This window comes from Dama dama, chromosome 20 (genome assembly GCF_033118175.1).
Source record: "Dama dama isolate Ldn47 chromosome 20, ASM3311817v1, whole genome shotgun sequence".
NCBI lineage: Eukaryota > Metazoa > Chordata > Mammalia > Artiodactyla > Cervidae > Dama > Dama dama.
The window spans coordinates 58,222,656-58,247,047 of NC_083700.1; the positions used below are offsets into that span (position 1 = coordinate 58,222,656).

The following is a 24,392-nucleotide window of genomic DNA, read 5'->3' on the forward strand; positions in this document are numbered from 1 at the left end:
AAAGTCTGTCACTTGTTTCCATTGTTTCTCCATCTGTTTGCCATGAAGTGATGGGATTGGATACCATGATCTTTGCTTTTTTGAATGTTGAGTTTTAAGCCAACTTTTTCACTCTCTTTCACCTTCATCAAGAGGCTCTTTACTTCCTTTTTGCTTTCTGCCATAAGGGTGGTGGTATCTGCATATCTGAGGTTGTTAATATTTCTGCTGGCAATCTTGATTCCAGCTTGTGCTTCATCCATCCTGGCATTTCACATGTACTCTGCATATAATTGAATTAAAGATTTACTGAGCATGGCACTGCCCATCAGAACAAGGTGCAGTTTCCCCCTCAGTTAGTCTTTCCCATCAGGAAACTTTCATAAGCCTCTTATCCTTATCCATCAGACAGAATGAAAACCACAGTTACAGAAAACCAGTCAAACTGATTACATGGACCACAGCCTTGTCTAATTCAATAAAACCATGAGCCATGCTGTGTAGGGCCACCCAAGATAGATGGGTCATGGTGGAGAGGTCTGACAAAATGTGGTTCACTGGAGCACTGGAGAAGAGAATGGCAAACAACATCAGTATTCTTGCCTTGAGAACCCTATGAACAGTATGAAAAGGCAAAAAGATAGGACACTGAAAGATGCACTCCACAGGTTGGTAGGTGCACAGTATGCTACTGGAGAACGGTGAAGAAGTAACTCCAGAAAGAATGAAGGATGGAGCCAAAGCAAAAACAACACCCAGTTGTGGATGTGACTGGTGATGGAAGTAAAGTCCAATGCTGTAAAGAGCAATATTGCATAGGAACCTGGAATGTTAGGTCCATGAATCAAGGTAAATTGGAAGTGGTCAAACAGGAGATGGCAAGAGTTAACATCAACATTTCAGGAATCAGTGAACTAAAATGGACTGGAATAGGTGAATTTAACTCAGATGACCATTGTATTTACTACTGTGGCAAGAATCCCTTAGAAGAAATGGAGTAGCCATCATAGTTAACAAAAGAGTCTGAAATGCCATACTTGGGTGCAATTTCAAAAACAACAGAATGATCTCTGTTCATTTCCAAGACAAACCATTCAGTATCACAGTAATTCAAGTCTATGCCCCAACCAGTAATCCTGAAGAAGCTGAAGTTGAATGGTTCTATGAAGACCTACAGGACCTTCTAAAACTAACAAACAAAAAAGATGTCCTTTTCATTATAGGGGACTGGAATGCAAAAGTAGGAAGTAAAAAAATAACTGGAGTAACAGGCAAATTTGGCCTTGGAGTACAGAATGAAGCAGGGCAAAGGCTAAGTTTTGCCAAGAGAATGTACTTACTGGTCATAGCAAACACCCTCTTCCAGCACCACAAGAGAAGACTATGCACAGGGACATCACCAGATGGTCAACACTGAAATCAGGTTGATTATATTCTTTGCAGCCAAAGATGGAGAAGCTCTATACAGTCAGCAAAAACAAGACCGTGAGCTGACTCTGGCTCAGATCATGAACTCCTTATTGCTAAATTCAAACTTAAACTGAAGAAAGTAGGGAAAACCACTAGACCATTCAGGTATGACCTAAATTAAATCTCTTATGATTATACAGTTGAAGCAACAAATAGAATCAAGGGATTAGGTTTGATAGAGTGCCTGAACTATATGGATGGAGATTTGTGACATTGTATAGGAGGCAGTGATCAAGGCCATCCCTAAGAAAAAGAAATGCGAAAAAGCAAATGGTTGTCTAAGGAGTCCTTACAAATAGCTTGGAAAAGAAGAGAAACTAAAGGCAAAGGAGAAAAGGAAAGATATATCCATTTGAATGCAGAGTTCCAAAGAATAGCGAGGAGAGATAAGAAAGTCTTCCTCAGTGATCAATGCAAAGAAATAGAGGAAAACAATAGAATGGGGAAGACTAGAGATCTCTTCAAGAAAATTAGAGATACCACGGGAACATTTCATGCAAAGATGAGCACAATAAAGGACAGAAATGGGATGGACCTAACAGAAGCAGAAGATATTAAGAAGAGGTGGCAAGAATACACAGAAACTATACAAAAAGATCTTCCTGACCCAGATAATCACAATGGTGTGATCACTCACCCAGTGCCAGACATCCTGGAATGTGAAGTCAAGTGGGCCTTAGAAAGCGTCACTACGAACAAAGCTAGTGGAAGTAATGGAATTCCAGTTGAGCTATTTCAAATCCTAAAGGATGATGCTGTGAAAGTGCTACACTCAATATGCTGGCAAATTTGGAAAACTCAGCAGTGGCCACAGGACTGGAAAAGGTCAGTTTTCATTCCATCCCACAGAAAGGCAATGCCAAAGAATGTTCAAACTACTGCACAACTCATCTCACATGTTAGCAAATTAATGCTCAAAATCTCCAAGCCAGGCTTCAAGAGTATGTGACTCGTGAACTTCCAGATGTTCAAGCTGGATTTAGAAAAGGCAGAGGAACCAGAGAACAATTTGCCAACATCTACTGGTTCATCAAAAAAGCAAGTGAGTTCCAGAAAAACATCATCTTTATTGACTATGCCAAAGCCTTTGACTGTGTGGATCACAACAAACTGTGGACAATTCTGAAAGAGATGGGAATACCAGACCACCTTACCTGCCTCCTGAGAAATCTGTGTGCAGGTCAAGAAGCAGCAGTTAGAACCATACATGGAACAATGGACTGGTTCCAAATTGGGAAAGGAGTATGTCAAGGCTGTATATTGACACCCTGCTTATTTAACTTACTTGCAGAGTACATCATGAGAGATGCTGGGCTGGATGAAGCACACGCTGGAATCAGGATTGCCAGCAAAGATATCAATAACCTCAGATAGGCAGATGACACCACCCTTATGGCAGAAAGCAAAGAAGAACTGAAAAGCCTGAGGAGAGTGAAAAAGTTGGCTTAAAATCCAACATTCAGAAAACTTAGGATCATGGTATCTGGTCCCATCACTTCAGGACAAATAAATGGGGAAACAGTGAAAACCATGACAGACTTTATTTTTTTTGCTCCAAAATCACTGCAGATGGTGACTACAGCCATGAAATTAAAAGACGCTTGTTCCTTGGAGGAAAAGCTATGATCAACCTAGGCAGCATATTAAAAAGCAGACATTACTTTGCCAATTAAGGTCCATCTAGACAAAACTATGGTTTTTCCAGTGGTCATGTACGGATGTGAGAGTTGGACTATAAAGAAAGCTTAGTTCTGAAGAATTGATGCTTTTGAACTGTGATGTTGGAGAAGACTCCTGAGAGTCCCTTGGACTGCAAAGAGATCTAGCCAGTCCATCCTAAAGGAAATCAGTCCTGAATATTCATTGGAAGGACTGATGGTGAAGCTGAAACTCCAATACTTAGGCCACTTGATGGGAAGAACTGTCTCATTGGACAAGACCCTGATGCTGGAAAGATTGAAGGTGGGAGGAGAAGGGGGCGATGGAGGGATGAGATAGTTGGATGGCATCACCAACTTGATGGACGTGAGTTTGAGTAAGCTCCGGGAATTGGTGATTGATAGGGTAGCCTGGTGTGCTACAGTCCATGGAATCCTAAAGATACAGACATGATTGAGTGACTGAACTGAACTCACTCTGCATATAATTTAACTAAGCAGATGACAATATACAGCCTTGACGTACTCCTTTCCCAATTTTGAACCAGTCAGTTGTTCCATGTCTGATTCTATTGCTTCTTGACCCTCATACAGGTTTCTCAGGAGACAAGTATAGAATACTTTGCATAAATTATTCTCTTTTAGGGTGCATATTGATGTGTAGTCTCTGTTCTTGAAAAGACTGGCTAGGTGACATTTTATCACAAGCCTCGGTGTGCATAATTTGGTGCCTCATTGAATAGAATAGTTTTGGTTTTCACTTTGGATATTTAACTAGACCTGAATATTTTGCATCTATGTTTTTGTTTTTAACAGGACAGGGAACAATTTACTGTTGAAACCTGTAGACATTGGAGAGCTAAACACACAGTTAAGAGTAACTGACTTAAATTACAGTTTTAAAGTGTGGATATGTAGTAGATCATCGACTCAATGGGCATGCACTTGAGGAAACTCCGGAAGATAGTGGAGGAAAAGGAAGCCTGGTGTGCTGTAGTCCATGGGATTGCAAAGAGTTGCACACGAGTTAGCAACTGAACAACAACAATTGTAGTAGATGCATTTTGGTGTTTAATAATCTTTCTGTATGAGGAGAAAATGCACTTAGAGCCAGTGTTATGTTTTCTAATGGTGTGTCTCAGATCTTCTGAGGATTTATGTTGAAGTCTTACTGAGAGCAGCAATGCATTTTGTTATAGGTTTTAGAAGCCTGTCATTTATACCAACCAGATCCATGTTGGGATGTTAATGATAACAACTGATACGAATTACATGTATCCCATATGCCAGGCAGTTGCTAAATAAATATTTTATGTGCATCATCTCAATCCTTGGAAGATAATGGCAATTTACCAGTGAGGAAACTAGGGCTTAGAGAAGTTAAAATAACTTACCCAAACCAGAGCCAGGTTGGAATCGTTGGGTTTATTATCCCTTGGATTCTGTTTTGCTTATAGCTACTATTTCTGAAAACCAAAAGTGAGATCATTTTTCTTTCTGAGTGCCGATTCAACTCTCATCCTGTTCTTCCTGTTGCTGAGGACACCCATTTCAGGTCAGTGGAAAGTACAAGAGTTCGAGGTATTCTTCCCAAAACACATGAGTGGCAAAATAGCAAAAGATCAGTGCCAGACTAGAAAACCTTCTATGTATATGTGTGACATCATAATGTTATGTGTATAGTATGTGACATTTTATCACGTAATTGTGATATGTGATATCACATAATTGTGAATTGCATAAGTATATATTTTATGTTGTTGTGTGATCTAGGAATTGTCATCTCTCTTTTGCCCTTGTTTCAATCCATCTATAAATCCTGAAGGTTCTGTCTCCAGGACACATCCTTAATTTATCCATGTGTCTCTTCTTTCACTGAAGAGACATACTGTAACTCTGGTCTCCTTGCCTGAATTATTGCAGTAGCTTGATTTCTTCAGTGCCCACTATTGCCCCCCTATAATCTCATAGGGCAGAGTGGCCGTAATGATATTTTTTAAAGCCTAAAGGGGATCATGTTGCTTTCCTGCCTAAACCGCTTTGAGAGCTTTTCATTGCAGTTTAGAGGAAATCCAACTTTGTACATCTGTTACTGTGCTTCAGGTATACTGGTTGTTTTTATGTTTTTCATATGTACCAAGTTCTTTCCATCTTGGATTTTCGTATGTGCTGTTTTCTCCACCTGGGCTTCTCTGGTCATTGGCTATTTTTTGTGGTTGATGGTTCCGTATCATTTAGGTCTCAGTTCAGACATCAGCATCTCAGTGCAGCCTTCCTTGACTGATCCAGATATTCCCTCCCCATACTCTGATTAGTGTTTTATTTTCCTTATTCTCATCACAGTGAATGTGAAGTTACTGTAATTTATTGCTTACTTCTGATCTATTTCTATCCCACCAGAATGTGGACTTCTGAGAGCAGGGCTTTCCCTATGCCTTAAAGCATGCTAGCATGTAGTAGCACAGTTAAAATTTTACTGAATGAATGAAAGATTTCGTCTCACTTTAACATCATATTGTGAATATTCTCCCACATCTTTAGTATTCAAAAGAGAGGTGGTATGGTAAAACTCTCCATCTACAGTCCAGATCTGACCTAAAGACACATTTTATTTGGCTTATTAAAAAATGGTAGTGTTTGAGGTATAACTTCTGTTCAGTCAAGTGCACAGGTCTTAAATGTACCACTTGACGAATTGTACTGATATGTGTACCTAAGTAACCACCTCGCAGATCAAAATGTGTGTTGCTCTGATCTCCCCCTTCTAGCCATTCCGCCTTTGCACAGGGTAGCTTGCATATGTTTGTAATTAGCTGCTAATATTATTTGGAGATTTCATGGAGAAATCCAGCATCTCAACATCTCTCAAAATGAAATGATGTACCAACACAGTTGCTTTCTCTCTTGGCCACAGTTTCTTGAGGCTGGGAAGCAGCTGTCCAAAGTGTTGACCATGTGTTCTCCAGCTAGCCTCCCATCTTCACCTCTCTCCTCCTGTCCCTGACCTTGAAATCAATTTCCAGTTGCCATTTATAATTTCACTTGAATTTTTTATGGTGGAGAAATATTTACTGCTTCTGTTGTCTCTGTAGAAAAATAGAAGTATGAATGGCAGACTAAAAAGTTTATGTGTTTCTTATACTTAGTCTACTTGATTCATACACCTTTCTTGCCTTTTGTGTATTTGTTAGCCACTCTAATTCTGAATGATTGTGTTTAAAGGATGCACAGTGTTCCAGCATATAAATGTATTATGTAACCAATCTCCTACTGTGGAACATATAAGTGATTTCTGTCTTTTTCATATTATAAGGAACAATATGTTGGTGAATCTTTGTAGAAAATGTTATTTTAGGATTAAGTTTTGAAAGTGGAATTTCTGGATCAAAATTTATTTTCATTATTAAGACTTTGATATATATTGTCAAATTGCCTGGTAGTAGTATAAATTGATCTAATGTTTCTGGAGAGCAGTGTATGGGAGTATTCATTTCACTGCATCCATCCCAACATTAATTAAAAGTTTTGCTAATATAGTTAGTAAAAACTGCAAACAAAAAATGGGAATGCTGGCCAAGAAATTTTTTTCTTTTCAAAGAAGTAAAGTAAAGTAGGAATTTTGCTTTAAAGGATATAATTTGGAAATACTTATTAGGGCTTTCCAGGTGGCTCAGTGGTAAAGAATCTGCCTGCCAGTGCAGGAGATGCAAGAGACACGGGTTTGATCCCTAGGTTGGGAAGATCCCCTGGAGTGGGAAATGGTAACCCACTCCAATATTCTAGTACAATTCTGTACCTTAGATTTATATTGTGAGTCAGATCATGTACTTTGTATATGCGAAGTAATGTGAATACCTTACTATAACTTGAGAAGCCTTTTAACTTTGATCCTTATACACGCACTGTTAATACTGTTCATGGGGTTCTCAAGGCAAGAATACTGAAGTGGTTTGCCATTCCTACAAGACCACCTGACCTGCCTCTTGAGAAATCTGTATGGAGGTCAGAAAGCAACAGTGAGAACTAGACATGGAACAACAGTCTGGTTCCAAATCAGGAAAGGAGTACGTCAAGGCTGTATATTGTCACCCTGCTTATTTAACTTACATGCAGAGTACATCATGTGAAACACTGGGCTGGATGAAGCACAAACTGGAATCTTGAACTGTGGTGTTGGAGAAGACACTTGAGAGTCCCTTGGACTTCAAGGAAATCCAACCAGTCCATCCTAAAGGAAATCAGTCCTGAATATTCATTGGAAGGACTGATGGTGAAGCTGAAACTCCAATACTTTGGCTACCTGATGGGAAGAACTGACTCATTGGAAAAGACCCTGATGCTGGGAAAGTTTGTAGGTGGGAGGAGAAGGGGATGACAGAGGATGAGATGGTTGGATGGCATCACCGACTCAATGGACATGAGTTTGAGTAAACTCCGGGAGTTGCTAATGGACAGGGAGGCCTGGTGTGCTGCAGTCCATGCAGTTGCAAAGAGTTGGACATGACTGAGCAACTACTGAACTGAACTTACACACACACACAAACACAGAGTTTTTATTATTATGCTTTCCTGTGTTCTATATGATAGTACGTGAGAGTAGTACAGAATCCTTCTGGTTTGAAGCACATGTGTGACTATTTCTGACACATTGACTTTATATTTGCTTTCACATGTTTAATTTGATGCTCTTATTCTACGATTTGTTTTCTAAGGAAATGCCTACATAGAAGACTGACAGCAGCTGGGGTGAATGTGTCACTGCTGAATTGGTTCCTCAGGTATCCTGGCTCTGGTGATTGCTATGGGAGATTGGATGACTATTACAGATCCAGGTCTGTCTTCAGGTAACAGAGTTTAGAATGGTTGGAAGCTAGAACAGTAATTGGGCAGGTTAATTTTCAGTGACACTGTAATTACCATAAATATTGAAGGTGTACCTAGAGAGAGACATAAATAGGAGTAAAATATATAATTTTCATCTTTCTTTAGTAAAATCATAAGGGAGAGCTAAGAATTGTACCTAATTAGTAGGGTTAAGTGCTTTGGCTGAATAGTTGATTACTTGAGGAGGAGATTTTTCTGCATTTGAAATAAATTAATTGGCTACTTCAGTATATTTCTCTGATTTATTCTTTTAATCACATAAAGTTTGAGTGCATAGACAAGTAGGTTTTGCCTAACAGTTTTATAAATCTAAAGTACTGTTAATTTTTAAGATAGAATATTGCAACTTAATATGCTTTCTAAGAGTAACCACTTTATTGTATATTTTTTGGAAAATATTATATAGTTTTTGTACAGAAACCAGCTTTGAAAAAACTGGTTTTGAAAAAAATTAATATTTGAAAAACTAATTTGAAAAAACTTAATATTTCTGTAATTCAGAATCTTTGGTAATAAAGATCATGTTATTAGCTTTGCATACATTCTTTGCAAGTTATTTATGTAAATGCCTTTTATTGATTCTTTCAGAAAGCAAAACTATCTCTCAATATACCTCAGAAACAAAGATGTCTCCATCAAGTTTATACTCACAGCAAGTGCTATGTTCTTCAATACCTTTATCAAAAAATGTGCACAGTTATTTTAGTGCCTTTTGCACAGAAGAGAATATTGAGCAAAGTATCTCATATCTTGATCAGGTAACTTTTTTTGTAAGATGCAATAAATAACAGAAATCATGTTATATAATAGTACATAAGAATGGTAAACTTGTCAAGCACACGTATGTTACATATTGGCCCGGGACGTATATTAGATTTGTAGAGAACCTTGGTGACCATCTAGTCTAGATACCAGCTGAATGCTTTTGTCTGGAGCCAGTTGGCTTCCTCATCACTCCAGGAGCTCCGCCAGGGGGAGTCTTACCCTTATTTTACATGTAGAAACCTAAGTGCCTACTCCAGATCACAGGTAATTGTAGAGCAGAGGCTGAAAGAGCCCAGGTCTCTTAATTCTTTGTCCTTTGGCATAGGTACTACTCTCTTAAGTATCTCAGGATAGTTTTCTTTCTCAGAAGAGATTTCTGTCTTTTGTTTACTAAGTTGTCAGTAACCAACTTTTAGGAAAACATTTTCTCCTACTAGGAATTGACTACTTTCGGTTTTCCTTCATTATATGAAGACTCCAAAGGTAAAGAGACAAAGAGAGAATTAAATATAGTTGCTGTTTTAAATTGCATGAATGAGCTACTTGTACTTCAGCGGAAGAACCTTCTAGCTCAGGAAAATGTGGAAACACAGAATCTGAAACTGGGAAGCGATATGGACCATCTACAGAACTGCTATGCAAAACTTAAGGTAGAAATTACATTTCAGTATGTATTTCAATGCCATTGTTATATAGTTTGATACTATAAATTTTCATTGGACTTTATCAAACAAATTTTCGTGTTTTTTTTTTTTTAAGTTTTAGGATTTTTTTAAATTGTTGAGTGAAAGTGAGCATAGTTTGTACAAATCAACTGTGCTGCTTCCTGATATCCATGTTGAAGGTGATGATTTTATGAACTGTTTGGTGTCTTGCTGAATCTTTGGAAAGTTTAGATCAGGAAATACTTACATCTGAGGAAAATAAAATGAGGACCTCCCCCACCCTATCCAGTCTTGCTTAATAAAGTAGATGCTTAATTTAAAATAATCTGTCTGTGAGATACTGCATCAGTTTATTTCAAGAATAACATTCTTGAGGTGATTTATGCCACAGTTGCTAAAGCTCAGTAATGAAAGCAGACCAGATAACTACTAAGTCTTAGAAGTTCCTGGGACTCTGGAGAGGACCAGAGAAGAATGCTTTCAGAAACCTGCTTATTTCTCAGAACAAAAGAAATGTGTTTCACACTGACCTGCTGCCTTGAGCTATAGGACACCTGTTGCTGGCTCCACTTTGTTTTCATTCTTTCCTTCTAAAGGAGCAGATATATTCCCTTTTTTTTTTTTTTAATGTGTTATTCATTTATTTAAAAAATGAATTTCTCATTTATTGAGAGGAAAGAAGGTATTCAAATCATAGTCTGGTAGGGACTTATGATTGTATATTATAAAGGAGGAAATGTCAATTCAAGGCAAAAGTTTTTTAAAGATACTGTTCTAAAATGGGTTTCCTTTTTTGTGAAAGTAAAAGCCTTTGAATCTGCATATTATCGGAAAATCATCTTTTGTTTAGTTTTTCACCTGTTGGTTTATGTCTCTACTTATTTTTCTTCTGTATCTTCTCCTGCCCCACTCCAAAAACAGATAACAACAACCTGCTCAGCATTTTGAATCTCTAAGCTCTATTGGAAAATAATAGAATCTCTAGTATATAATGTAAAGTATATATAATAGGGAAGCATTTTAGCTTCTCAGCAGCCCTTGCCCATACCAGCCTGTCAGTGCCAAATACTATTGTATGTTGTTGTCTTAGCTCATATACATATGTAACAGTATATTTTCTCTGTTATAATAATATTAGGTTTTTGTACATTCTGTATGCCGTGGCTGATTGGGGAACTGTGATAGAGGGGATAGTTGATACCCTCCAACCTTATTAAAAGGCTGTGGATTTTAGTTTTAATCAGAGAAACTTAGGGAAGATCTTATGAATCAGATAGACCCAAAGTTTTAAGTCCTAGAAGGGAGTTATTCTGCATTAAAACTTTTTCTGGGCACCTTTGGTTCACTGTCTTGTAAATAGCTAGTGAGTAATTACATAGTTCTGAACTGAACTGAATTATATAGTAATATTGATAATTTGGGACTATTGAACCTTTCCTCTAAGAAATGATCATTCATTGGGATGACCCAAAGCATAGAGTGTTTCCCAAGAGATCTTCTAATTTGGGATTTGACCTGGGCCAAAATCAGGTATTTTGGATTAGCTCTGGACAGAAATGTGTGCACAAGGGGAGAAGATGCTGATCTATCCTAGAAAAGTTTCTAGATCTAACCATTACTCACTCAATTTGTTGAGCAGTATTTATGGAGTATTTTTGTGGTAGTCACTGGGTTTCAAATATGAGTAGAACCCAGTCCCTGTTTGCAGAGAGATTATAATCCATTGTAAAGGGACAGGTTGATCTGTAATTATTAGCTCCACTCATTCTTGGTGTGGGAGGTAAGGAATGCTACAGAGAGAAGTAACACTTGATCTGAGATTTGAGGAATGAATAAAAATTCACTAGTGGAGGCGGTCCTAAGATGGCAGAGGAATAGGATGGGGAGACCACTCTCTTCCTCACAAATTCATCCAAAGACGATTTGAATGCTAAGCAACTTGCACAAAACAACTTCTGAACGCTGGCGGAGGACACCAGGCACCCAGAAAGGCAGCCCATTCTCTTCGAAAGGAGGTAGGGCAAAATATAAAAGACAAAAAGAGAGACCAAAGAGTTAGGGATGGAGACCTGACCTGGGGAGGGAGTCGTGAAGAAGGAGAAGTTTTCAAACAGCAGGAAACCCTCTCACTGGCGGGTCTGTGGGGAGTTTTGGAATCTCAGAGGGCAACATAACTGGGAGGGGAAGGAAAAAAAAAATCCCAGAATATGCACCTAACCACAACTCCCAGCAGAGAACTAGCCCAGACGCTCGTGTCGGCCACCAGCGAGCATGGGCTGGACAGGGAGGCATGGGTTGCATGCTTATGTAAGGGACCTAATGTGAGATACCAACCCAAACTGTGGGATAGCCAGAAAGAGGAAAACAAAACTTGACTGTGAAAAACTCTAACCTAAGGTGCAGCTTGGCCTGCTCACATAACAAAAGATTGAGCAAATACCAAAGGAGAGCTAGCCAGCTGCAGATCAGCCAGTCCCCCTACCAGAGGCAGAGAGGCAGGCTGGTGACAGCCAGAGTCAGAAGGCAAGGGGCAATTTTGGCCCCAGAGACCAGCATCCTCCCCCAAACTGTGAGCAGGCTCCCGGTTGCTAACCCAAGTCTTCCTGGGATTCTAGATGGTTGACATCTGCCAGGAGGGTCGCAGCCAGATCAGCTCCTCAGAGGAGACACACGGCACACCTGAGACAGCGCTCTCGTGGCGTAACCAGGAAACCAAGCGGCTGGGACCAGGGAGGTGATTAAAACACACAGCCCACCTGGGACAGTGCACTCACCAAGCACCTGGTCACCTGAGCTGCTCGACCTGGGAAGGGCACAAAACGCATGCCCAACCGAGTCTGTGACTTTGTGGGGTACCTGAGAACCTGAACCTGAGCAGCTTATACCTGAGAAGTGCAGGAAATGCAGGGCCCGGTTTGGACAGTTCCGCTGCAGAGCAACCTGGAGCCTGAGCAGTGTAGACCGGGAAAGCACACGGCGCTGTGAGCTGGGGCAAACCCACTGTGGTCCATACACTGTGAACACTCCCCACGCATGCCAATGATATTTGTTTGCAGTGTTCTCCCTCCCCACAGCAAACTGAGCCCAAATAAGTGACCACCTTCGCACCCTTGTGTCAGGGTGGAAATTAGACACTGAAGAGACTTGCAAACAGAGGAAACCAAAATAAAGAAGTGGGGACCTCTCTGGAATTGACAGGTGCAACAGATTAAAACCCTGTAGTTAGCATTGACTAAGAAGCTTGGAAGGGACCTATAGACCTTAAGAAGTATAAGCTGGAACGAAGAATTATCTGAAACTGAACTGACCCCACACTGCCCTGAAGAGCTCCAGAGAAATTCCTAGATATATTTTTACTATTTTTAAAATTAAAAAAAAATTGTTTTAATTTCTTTAATTTTCATTTTTATAACCTACTATTACCCTGCAAAAAAAAGACCCTATTTTTAAAGCAAATTTCATATATATATATATATTTTTTATAATTTTTGTGATTGATTTTGTTTTGTATTTTTAATATTGTATTTTTGAGAGTCTAACATCTACTCTAGATTTTTAATCTTTGCTTTTTGGTATTATCAGTTTTGTACCTTTAAGAATTTTAATCTTCAGTACCCATTTTTACTTAGGGGTTTGATTACTGGCTTGATTGCTCTCTCCCCTTTTGACTCTCCCTTTTCTCCCCCAGGTCACCTCTATCTCCTCCCTGCCCCTTCTCTACTCTACTTAATTCTGTGGATCTCTCTGGGTGTTCTGGCCTGTGGGGAACACTTAAGGAACTGATTACTGACTAGATTGCTCTCTCCGCTTTTGACTCCCCCTCTTCTCCTCCTGATCACCTCTATCTTCCTCCTCCCTCTTCTCTTCTCTGTGTAACTCTATGTAGCTTACCTCAAGGAACAAGAGAAAAATTGAATAAATAACCCAACTTTACACCTAACGCAACTAGAAAAGGAAGAAATGAAGAACCCCAGGGTTAGAAGGAAAGAAATCATAAGACATTAGGGCAGAAATAAATGAAAAAGAAACAAAGGAAACTATAGCAAAAATCAGCACAACTAAAAGCTGGTTCTTTGAGAAGATAAATAATATAGACAAAAACATTAGCCAAACTCATCAAGAAAAAAAGGGAGAAGAATCACATCAACAGAATTATAAATGAAAATGGAGAAATCACAAGAGATAACTCAGAAATACAAAGGCTCGTAAGAGACTACTCTCAGCAACTATATGACAATAAAATGGACAACTTGGAAGAAATAGACAAATTCTTAGAAAAGTATAACCTTCCAAAACTGAACCAGGAAGAAATAGAAAATCTTAATGGACCCATCACAAGAATGGAAATTGAAACTGTAATAAAAAAATCTTCCAACAAACAAAAGCCCAGGATCAGATGGCTTCACAGATGAATTCTGCCAAAAATTTAGAGAAGAGCTAACACCTATCCTACTCAAACTCTTCCAGAAAATTGCAGAGGTAGGTAAACTGCCAAACTCATTCTATGAGGCCACCATCACCCTAAGACCAAAACCAGACAAAGATGCCACAAAAAAAGAAAATTACAGGCCAATGTTACTGATGAACATAGATGCAAAAATCCTCAACAAAATTCTAGCAAACAGAATTCAACAACATATTAAAAAGATCATACATCGCGACCAAGTGGGCTTTACCCCAGGGATGCAAGGATTCTTCAGTATTTGCAAATCAATCAATGTGTTACACCACATTAACAAATTGAAAGATAAAAACCATATGATTATCTCAATAGATGCAGAGAAAGCCTTTGACAAAACTCAACATCCGTTCATGATAAAAACCCTCCAGAAAGCAGAAATAGAAGGAACATACCTCAATATAATAATAGCCATATATGATAAACCCATAGCAAACATTATCCTCAGTGGTGAAAAGTTGAGAACATTTCCCCTAAAGTCAGGAACAAGACAAGTGTGCCCATTCTCATCACTACTATTCAACATAGTTTTGGAAGTATTAGCCACAGCAATCAGAGAAGGAAAAGAAATAAAAGGAATCCAGATTGGAAAAGAAGAAGTAAAACTCACTGTTTGCAGATGACATGATCCTCTACATAGAAAACCCTAAAGACAACACCAGAAAATTACCAGAGGTAATCAGTGAATATAGTAAAGTTGCAGGATATAAAATTAACACACAGAAATCTCTTGCATTCCTATAGACAAACAATGAGAAAACAGAAATTAAGGAAACAATTCCGTTCACCATTGCAATGAAAAGAATAAAATACTTAGGAATAAATCTACCTAAAGAGACAAAAGACCTATATATAGAAAACTATAAAACACTGATAAAAGAAATCAAAGATGACATAAATAGATGGAGAAATACACCATGTTCATGGATTGGAACATTCAATATAGTGAAAATGAGTATACTACCCAAAGCAATCTATAGATTCAGTGCAGTCCCTATCAGGCTACCAGCAGTAGTTTTCAGAGAACTAGAACAAATAATTTCATAATTTGTATGGAAATACAAAAACACCTCGAATAGCCAAAGCACTCTTGAGAAAGAAGACTGGAACTGGAGGAATCAACCTACCTGGCTTCAGACTGTACAGCTACAGTCATTAAGACAGTATGGTACTGGCATAAAGACAGAAGTATATATCAATGGAACAAAATAGAAAGCCCAGAGATAAATCTATGCACCTATAGACACCTTATCTTTGACAAAGGAGGCAGGAATATAGAATAGCTGCTGCTGCCGCCAAGTTGCTTTAGTCATGTCCGACTCTGTGTGACCCCATAGACGGCAGCCCACCAGGCCCCGCCATCCCTGTGATTCTCCAGGCAAAAACACTGCAGTGGGTTACCATTTCCATCTCCAGTGCGTGAAAGTGAAAAGTGAAAGTGAAGTCGCTCAGTCGTGTCCAACTCTTTGCCACCCCATGGACTGTAGCCTACCAGGCTCCGCCATCCATGGGATATTCCGGGCAAGAGTACTAGAGTGGGTTGCATTGCCTTCTCCAATATACAATAGAGAAAAGACAATCTCTTTTAACATGGTGCTGGGAAAACTGGTCAACCACCTGTCAAAGAATGAAACTAGAACACTTTCTAACACCGTACACAAAAATAAACTCAAAATGCATAAAAGATCTAAATGTAAGACCAGAAACTATAAAACTCCTAGAGGAAAACATAGGCACAACACTCTGACTTAAATCATAGCAGGATCCTCTATGACCCACCTCTGAGAGTAATGGAAATAAAAGCAAAAATAAATAAATGGGACCTAATTAAACTTAAAAGCTTTTGCACAACGAAGGGAACTATAAGCAAGGTGAAAAGACAGCCTTCAGAATGGGAGAAAATAATAGCAAATGAAGCAACTGACAAAGATTTAATCTCAAAAATATACAAGCAACTCCTGCAGCTCAATTCCAGAAAAATAAATGACCCAGTCAAAAAATGGGCCAAAGAACTAAACAGACATTTCTCCAAAGAAGACATACAGATGGCTAATAAACACTTGAAAAGATGCTCAACATCACTCATTATCAGAGAAATGCAAATCAAAATGACAACGAGGTACCCTCTCATGCTGGTCAGAATGGCTGCTATCAATAAGTCTACAAACAATAAATGCTGGAGAGGGTGCGGAGAAAAGGGAACCCTCTTATACTGTTGGTGGGAATGCAAACTAGTACAGCCACTATGAAAAACAGTGTGGAGATTTCTTAAAAAACTGGAAATAGAACTGCCATACAACCCAGCAATCCCACTGCTAGGCATACACACTGAGGAAACATGAATTGAAAGAGACACGTGTATCCCAATGTTCATCACAGCACTATATTACAATAGCTAGGACATGGAAGCAACCTAAATGTCCATTGGCAGATGAATGGTTAAGAAAGCTGTGGTACATATACACAATGGACTATTACTCAGCTATTAAAAAGAATGCATTTGAATCAGTTCTAATGAGGTGGATGAAACTGGAGCCTATTATACAGAGTGAATAAGTCAGAAAGAAAAACACCAATACTGTATATATATGAAATTTAGAAAAATGGTAACAATGACCCTATATGTGAGACAGCAAAAGAGACACAGATGTAAAGAACAGACTTTTGGACTCTCTGGGAGAAGGTGAGGGTGGGATGATTTGAGATACTGGCATTGAAACATCTATATTTCCATGCGTGAAATAGATCGCCAGTCCAGGTTTGACACATGAGACAGGGTGCTCAGGGCTGGTGCACTGGGATGACCCTGAGGGATGGGATGGGGAGGGAGGTGGGAGGGGAATTCAGGTTGGGGAACACAGGTACACCCATAGCTGATTCATGTCATTGTATGGTAAAACCCACTACAATATTGTAAAGTAACTAGCCTCCAATTAAAAGAAATAAATTAATAAAAAAGAATTCACTAGTGTTGGGAAAGCCATTCTAGGCAGAGTGTATGACCCATATACAAGCATGGAGATAAGAGCATTTTCCTTTCAGGGAACATCAAATAGCTTGGTAGAGGCTGATCTATGTGATATATGATGAAGAATAATAAGATATGAGGCTGGGACTCCGTCTCCAGGTATGAAAGGCATTGTGCAGAAACCTGGAGGCACCAAGGAGTGTAAACACAAGGCCTCATGTGACTATCCATCTGGCAGTTGGTTGAAGAGATTAGAGAAGGGGGTGTAGACGATAGAGGAATGGAGGAAAAGGGCTCAGAAAGCCTGGTGAAAAGGTCATCTCTTAGCAGTTCTTAGCAATTGCTCAGTCCCGGGGGGGTTGGGGCTTGAACTGAGGAAGTGCCAGTGAAGAGAGTGAGAGTGAGATATGAGGAAAACTCAAGAAGTAGAATGAGTAGAATTTTATGAAAAATTGAATTTGGGGAAAAGAGAGTCATGAATTAAAGATACTGTTCAGGTCTCTGATTTGAATTTACTGATGATGGTGGTATGATTCACTGGGGTAAGAAATAGATTTGCAGAGAACATGGTGAGTTCATGTAAAGTGGGGATGACTCTGAGAGAATCTGATTTGATGTGTGTGGGACATGTCAGCTGGCCCAGTGCCAGATGATCTGGCGTAATAGGAAGTTTTAAGTATGATAGGAAATTTTGGCAGCCTTGTAGCTATCTAATTTATATTCCTAAATTTTTCTTGAGGTCCATTGTTACAGAGATCATGCAAGTTGTTTGTGGTTAGTTGTGACATCACTTGAGTGCCTTTTATATTTTATAAAGATGAGAGGATTTAAAAATATTCCAGCAGCTTCATACAGACTTTGGCACGGTTCCTCTGGAAATGTGTGAAATGAATTGAAAGTGAACATCTTAATCCCAGGGCTTCACTGGTGGCTCAGACAGTAAAGAATCCATCCCCCTGCAATGCGGGAGGCCCGGTTTCGATCCCTGGGTCGAGACGATCCCCTGGAGAAGGAGATGGCAACCCACTTCAGTATTCTTGCCTGGAAAATCCCATGGATGGAGGAGCCTGGCAGGCTACAGTCCACAGGGTCACAGAGTCAGACATGACTGTGCAACTAACAGACACACATTTTAATCCCATATTGATTCTGGCAATGCTGCCATTGCCTTTGGGGAAAGGTTTTGAGAGAGTTTACCATTTGCAAGGCAGGACTGGTATGCTGCAGTCCCACCTTTTCTGACCTGGAGTGTTTTACTTTGCTTAGTCACCTGTCTTCAGACTTAGCTCCAAATCATTTCTGGATCTTTCTTAAGAGTGTGCCGTAGAAGTGTTAAAAGTATTAAAAAGAAATTATGAAAATGTTCAGTGGCAATATCACTGGAATAGGTGAAGGATCTTTTGAAGGATCCACTTTGAAGGTCTTTTGCATATATATTAAAATTGGTATTTAAATTAAGTAAAATTTGCTATCCAAATTTAAAATTTGTAACTATAGTATCAAGCTTTATAATAATTGTTTTAAATATTTTGTGTGCTGCTAAACTTCAGTTTTAGGTAACAAATCCTAGTGCATGTAACTTGTTTTTACTAATCTTTTAAGGATTCAGTTGCTCTGAATCCAATGCTAATTTTAGTCAAAATTGCATACTAATGTTTTAGGAACAACTGGAAACCTCCAGGAGAGAAATGATTGGTCTTCAGGAAAGAGACAGACAATTACAATGCAAGAATAGGAATTTGCATCAGCTACTGAAAAATGAGAAAGATGAGGTGAGTTGTCAGTTGTTGCAGATAAAGTTTACGTGAATTTTTTGTTGTTTGTAATTTGAAGTGACTGTAATGGTCACTTAACTTTATAACAAGAAAGAACCGTTTATTCATCCTGTGTCAGACTGGCATGGCAGACCTCTGTGTATATAGTGTTGCCCAACTGAGAGGTCAGGAACCTTCTTAGCTCCCTCTCCCCTCGGGGTTTATCTGGCTTAGGATGTCAGTGCACAGCTTGTGACATCCAGGGTTCTATACCATCCATCCTGGACTCAACACGCACAGTCACTTTTTGTCAGACACAAGGGTGCTTTAAATGCAGATCTTTTATTCTCTGTCATACCTTTACTTGTATCTTGAATGCTTCTTCCTGAACTTTCTGAAATATTGACATTGTCCATCTAATGAGACAATTACTTGACTAAATGAACACACGAGTTACTGTTTGAAAAAAGCAATTCACATAAAAAATCTCATTTCTAGGCTGAAGACATTATAATTCTAATCTCATTTTTGCTTTATTGATTACTTGGTATTTGGACCTATAGAGCTAATAATGCTTTTGAAATTATCTTTGAATTTATATAAGAAGAAATCACTAGGTTTTTTATTGCTCTGAGGTTTGATTTCTGACCACATGATCACTGTAAAAGCAGAACATTTTCAGTGTTGTATATGTTGCTTTGATGATAATTAGACTTTTAAGGGAACATATTTCTTGAAGAACCTTATAGCGATTTAGACAGGTTTGTTTTGCCATGTTTGATTATGTAGTAGTATATTTAGTAAGTGGGTAATGAAGTATCTTACCTAAACCACAAGGTTATGTGTACTTTTCCTTGAGTTATTTCACGGAAAATTTTGGCTTAATCTGTTGACTATACTTGAAATGGTTTGACTATCGTTCTTCTTTAGTAAGGACTAAGTTAAACGTGATCATCTCTAGCAGAGATAAAGAATGTCTGTATAGAACTTACTTCCCATCCAGGGCTGCCTAAGAAGTTGTAGCAGATACAAACATTGACCAGTAGTGGTTGGCATATAATATGTACTTAGCAAATGTCTGAACCAGATTCTGTCTGCTGTTTGTCTTACTCTAATTTGAGAACTGTTTTTGATCAGAGAAAAACAAACCTGTTTATCTGCTGCCACATGCCACGACTAATTGGGCTTGTCACAGATTGAGAGGGAATAAAATGATTCAAGTCCTGGTAAAAGGAAGTCCTTACAAATGATCTAATTTCAAATGAAGTTTTAATCACATTAATATTTCCATAAGAGTTTGTGGTTTCTAAGTGATCAGAATCTATGTATCTAGGATGAAAGGTGTAGAAGATAATTTAGAGAGTTAGAAGCTCTGGAAATTTCAGAATTGAAAAATAAACATTTTATGTGCTTTATTTAATGATGTTTTAAAGAGTGGTTTTCACTGGTTATAGAGAAGGAAATATAATCCTATAATTTTTAAACTATTCTATGAGGAGCCGAATTGTAGTATGACTTCTCTCTTTTGAATTTGTAAATTTTAACTGAGTTTACCAATCCAAAAGGGACTCATTTAATAGAAAATGCGTTTTTTTTTTTTAGGTGCAGAAATTACAAAATATCATTGCAAGTCGAGCTACTCAATATAATCATGATATGAAGAGAAAAGAGCGTGAATATAACAAACTAAAGGAACGTTTACATCAACTTGTTATGAACAAGAAGGATAAAAAAATTGGTAAAAAGTAGCTGGCTAAGATAAAACAAAGGGAAATAAATTAGTATTACGCTAAGCAATGTAGAGGGATTGAGCTCAGTAATTCATGAAGTGTCATTTTCATTCTTTATACAACTGGTTGTAGATGGTATATATCTATATGAACTAGAAATTGAGACAACTGGTTACTTGAAAAATAGTGATTTTGCTTTGCTACTTTAGTTGCATATAAGAATTGCAGATATTTTTTTTTAACATGACAGATGTAGGATTAATCCACAGAAGAGAGCTAAGCCAGAGGACAGACTAATCTTTCATAGCAAAGAACTGTGATATTAAGATTAGGATCAATTCCTGAGTCTCGAAAGCGTGATTTTTTAGTTAACTTCATAAAATTGTTCATCAGGCCAAATTCATGTCACTTGGAGTTCTTTTCAATTAATTTAGCTGTGCATCTTTGAAGTACAGTTTGACAGTGAAAGTTAAAATTTGCTAAAATATACTTTTTTCTGTTATTCTTTTGAAACTTTAATTTACCACTTACTTCATCTAAGTTTATGCATGCTTTGAGGTAAATAGTGTAGATTAAAAAATAGAACTGCACTACTCAGCCATAAAAAGAATGCCATTTGCAGCAACATGGATACAAAAGATTATCATTCTAAGTGAAGTAAGTCAGAAAGAGGAAGACAAATACCATATGATATCACTTATATGTGGAATCTAAAATATGGGATAAATGAACCTATCTGTAAAACAGAAACAGGCTCACAGACATAGAAAACAGACTTCTGGTTGCCAGGGGGAAGGGTGGGAAGGAGAGGGATGGAGTGGAAGTGTGGGGTTACTAGATGCAAACTATTTAGAATGAGTAAACAAGAAGATCCTACTTATAGCACAGGGAACTGTATGCAGTCTCCTGGGGTAAACCACAGTGGGAAAGAATATAAAAAAGAACGTATATGTATGTGTAACTGAGTCACTTAGCTATACAGCAGAAATTAGCACAGCATTGTAAATAAACTATGCTTCAGAAAAATAGAACTACGGAGACACAAAAGTAGAGCTACACAGATAAAGTTATGCAGGCCTGCCAAGATTCAGGGTACAGGAAATGTGTGCATTGATTTATTGAAGAGTGGTTTCCAAGTGGACTGTACACCGTCACCTAACCCACATTATCTGTTATTCTGAACTTGGACTCGCACACGACAGCTGAGGAGCAGATGTCTCCGGCCGTCACGCGGTGGCCAGGCCTGTTAGCAGCGAGCGGCTCAGCGTGGACTGGGTCTCTCTCATGCGGTATAGGAGCACTGTTACAGTCATTTGAACATTTCAGTTTAAGATTAATTGAAAAATGAAAGTAATAAGTAGCAATTAATACAAGGTTAGAAACCTACATATTCTGAGATGATAAATCTTAAACTCAATTTGAACACTTATTGCTTTTTAAGATTGGTTAACCTCTTATTCATTCATGAGAGAAATAACAAAGAGCAGGATGAAATACTAGAAGTATAAAATGTAACACTTAGAAAAGTTTATTAAGTATTTAACTCTGTAGCAGAGCCATTTTATTATGGGTATCTAGTTCTTTTCCTGTTCCAAACCCAACTGGAAGTGACCATTCTGTAATGATTTTTTAATCAGCTTTAAAATTACAATACTTATTCTCATCTCATTCCTTTTTATGTCAACTGCTTTCATCTCCACTTGGGGCAGAAGACACATTAATACTGTTAGGAACCTTGACTCCTTTGATGACGATGTCAGTGGTGGTCAAGATACAGGGCATGGCAGACCTTTTCTGTCGAGGTCCCCATAATCAATATTTTGATGTTTGTGGGTTCTATGGTCTTTTGTCACTCTGCCCTTATAGTGCAAAAGTAGCTATAGAAGATATATAAACAAATGGTGAGGCTATGTTCTAATAAAAATTTAATTAAATCAGGCAGTTGCCTACAGGCCATAGTGTGTCAACCCTGATGATAAAATTTAATAATGATAATTAAATTAACACTTAGTAAGTACTTACTATGTTAAGTACTTTAACGTTTCTTTCAGTCTTCACAACAGCTCTTAGATGCTTTCATTATTACTACCCCATTGATGAAGAAACAGGCTTAGCAGTTAAGTAACTTGCCAAGATGTTTATGAGTGATGGAATTGAAACTTAAAATCTGGGCTGTTTGAGCCCAAATCCTAATCTGTATACCAGGTTAACTTATGTCCCTCATACATATAGAGTGTGAGGGTTTTAAACACTTAAACATGTAATGTAAGAATTGGTTTTGTTCTTTGTGTTCATGTTTGTAGCTATGGAAGTTTTAAATTACGTGGGGAGAGCTGATGGGAAAAGAGGCTCCTGGAGGACGGGTAAAACTGAAGCCAGGTAAAGCACGATTAAAACTGACACATTTCACCAGACTTCCCTTTCTCTACTGCATTTTCATACTGACAGTTTCTTTCTCAGGAACGAAGATGAAATGTATAAAATTCTCTTGAATGATTATGAATATCGTCAGAAACAAATCCTAATGGAAAATGCTGAACTTAAGAAGGTTCTTCAGCAAATGAAAAAGGAAATGATTTCTCTTCTTTCTCCCCAAAAGCAGAAACCTAGAGAAAGAGCAGATGATAGTACAGGAACTGTAAGTGGCTCTTTACTCTCTTAATACAGTCTTCAGATTGTTCATTAGAACCAGTAAAACAGTAGATAGGTCACTGTTGATATTTTGGACTGCTGTGCTACCCCCAGTCACTCTGACAACCCCAAAAAATGTCTCTAAGTTTCCTGACATGCTGTGGGAAATGATGGAAATGATTTTCTGGGGACTCAATCTGTGCCATGCACCCTGAAAAGCACTTTATAAGCATTGTCTTACTTATGTCTTACAATAATTTGATGGCTTTGGTACTGTAATTGTCCCTGTTTTTATAGGTGAGGAAACTGAGGCACAAAAGCCAGTTCAGTGTCAACATATGACAAAATTAGAATTTGAATCCAAGGCTGTCTCACTCCACAACTCCTGCTTTTAAGCATTGTGCCAAATGTCCTTTAAGTAGCTTCAGTTTTCAGTAACTTCAGCAGGCTCTACTTCTCAGAGAGTGAAACTCTTAGTAACTTTGGGAACCAAATGATCACTTGGTCCATACATTTATTGAATGTCCATTATGTGCTCTAATCCCTGGAAAGAAAAAGCTAAGAAGATTTTGACTGTTTGCTTTGTCTTAGTTCAGGCTGCTAAGGCAAAGTCCCATAGACTGGTTGGCCTATAAACAACAAAACGTTTTCTCACAGTTCTGGAGGCTGGAAATGTAAAATCTGGATGCCAGCAGAGTGGGTGTCTGTGAGGGCCCTTTTCCTGGTTGGATTGCTAACTTTTGTCCTTATCTGGTGGGAAGAGGCGAGAGAACTCATGGGGACCCCATTTATGAAGGCTCCACCTTCTTGATCTAATAACTTACTTAAGGTCACCCACCTGTTAATGCTGTGAGGTTAGGATTTCAACATATGAGTTTTGAGAGAACACAAGCATTCAGACCATTGCATCCTGCAAGAAGCTCTTTCTGAGAGAGAGAGGTGTATAGAGAAGTGATTATTATACACATTAACAGGTACATAGGGTGGTACAGTGTATAAAACAAAACAACTATGGAAGGCATCACAGAGAAAGTCATGTTTGAATTAGCCCTTAGTAGGTATTTTTGAGATAGAAAGCGTAGGGAAATAATTTGATAAGGGCCTAATGTGTAGAGGTCTGAAAAAACAAGTCACATATTGGTGAAAAGTTTTTAAACTTAGTTCTTTACATAGAACTTTGAATTTAGGCAAGTTCACATTAGTAACTAAAATGTGAAAATGATGATTTTGGTGGAAAGTGCTAATTACCAGTAAGTCACCAGACGTGTTTTTTAACATGCGCTGAGCCTTGCTGAGTTGCTTCAGTTGTGTCCACTCTTTGCGATCCCATGGACTGTAGCTCCCCAGGCTCCTCTGTCCATGGAGTTCTCTAGGCAAGAATACTAAAGTGGGTTGCTATGCTTTCCTCCAGGGGCTCTTCCTGACCCAG

General features: G+C 38.5%; 1 protein-coding gene across 10 annotated transcripts in view; it reads left to right on the forward strand.

The window, feature by feature from the left end:
- The window catches only part of SSX2IP (SSX family member 2 interacting protein), a 55,068-nt gene that overhangs the window by 19,043 nt on the left and 11,633 nt on the right, over positions 1–24,392 (forward strand). For 5 of the 10 annotated variants that reach the window (XM_061121507.1, XM_061121509.1, XM_061121510.1 and 2 more), the window contains exons 2-8: positions 7,820–7,951; positions 8,580–8,749; positions 9,194–9,406; positions 18,510–18,620; positions 20,205–20,340; positions 22,636–22,711; positions 22,781–22,970. In XM_061121507.1, the coding sequence (XP_060977490.1) occupies positions 7,909–7,951; positions 8,580–8,749; positions 9,194–9,406; positions 18,510–18,620; positions 20,205–20,340; positions 22,636–22,711; positions 22,781–22,970 (939 nt within the window). In that variant the 5' untranslated portion in view covers positions 7,820–7,908. The remainder of the gene's footprint in view (positions 1–7,819; positions 7,952–8,579; positions 8,750–9,193; positions 9,407–18,509; positions 18,621–20,204; positions 20,341–22,635; positions 22,712–22,780; positions 22,971–24,392) is intronic. The other 5 variants (XM_061121511.1, XM_061121513.1, XM_061121514.1 and 2 more) reach the window with 3 other exon arrangements.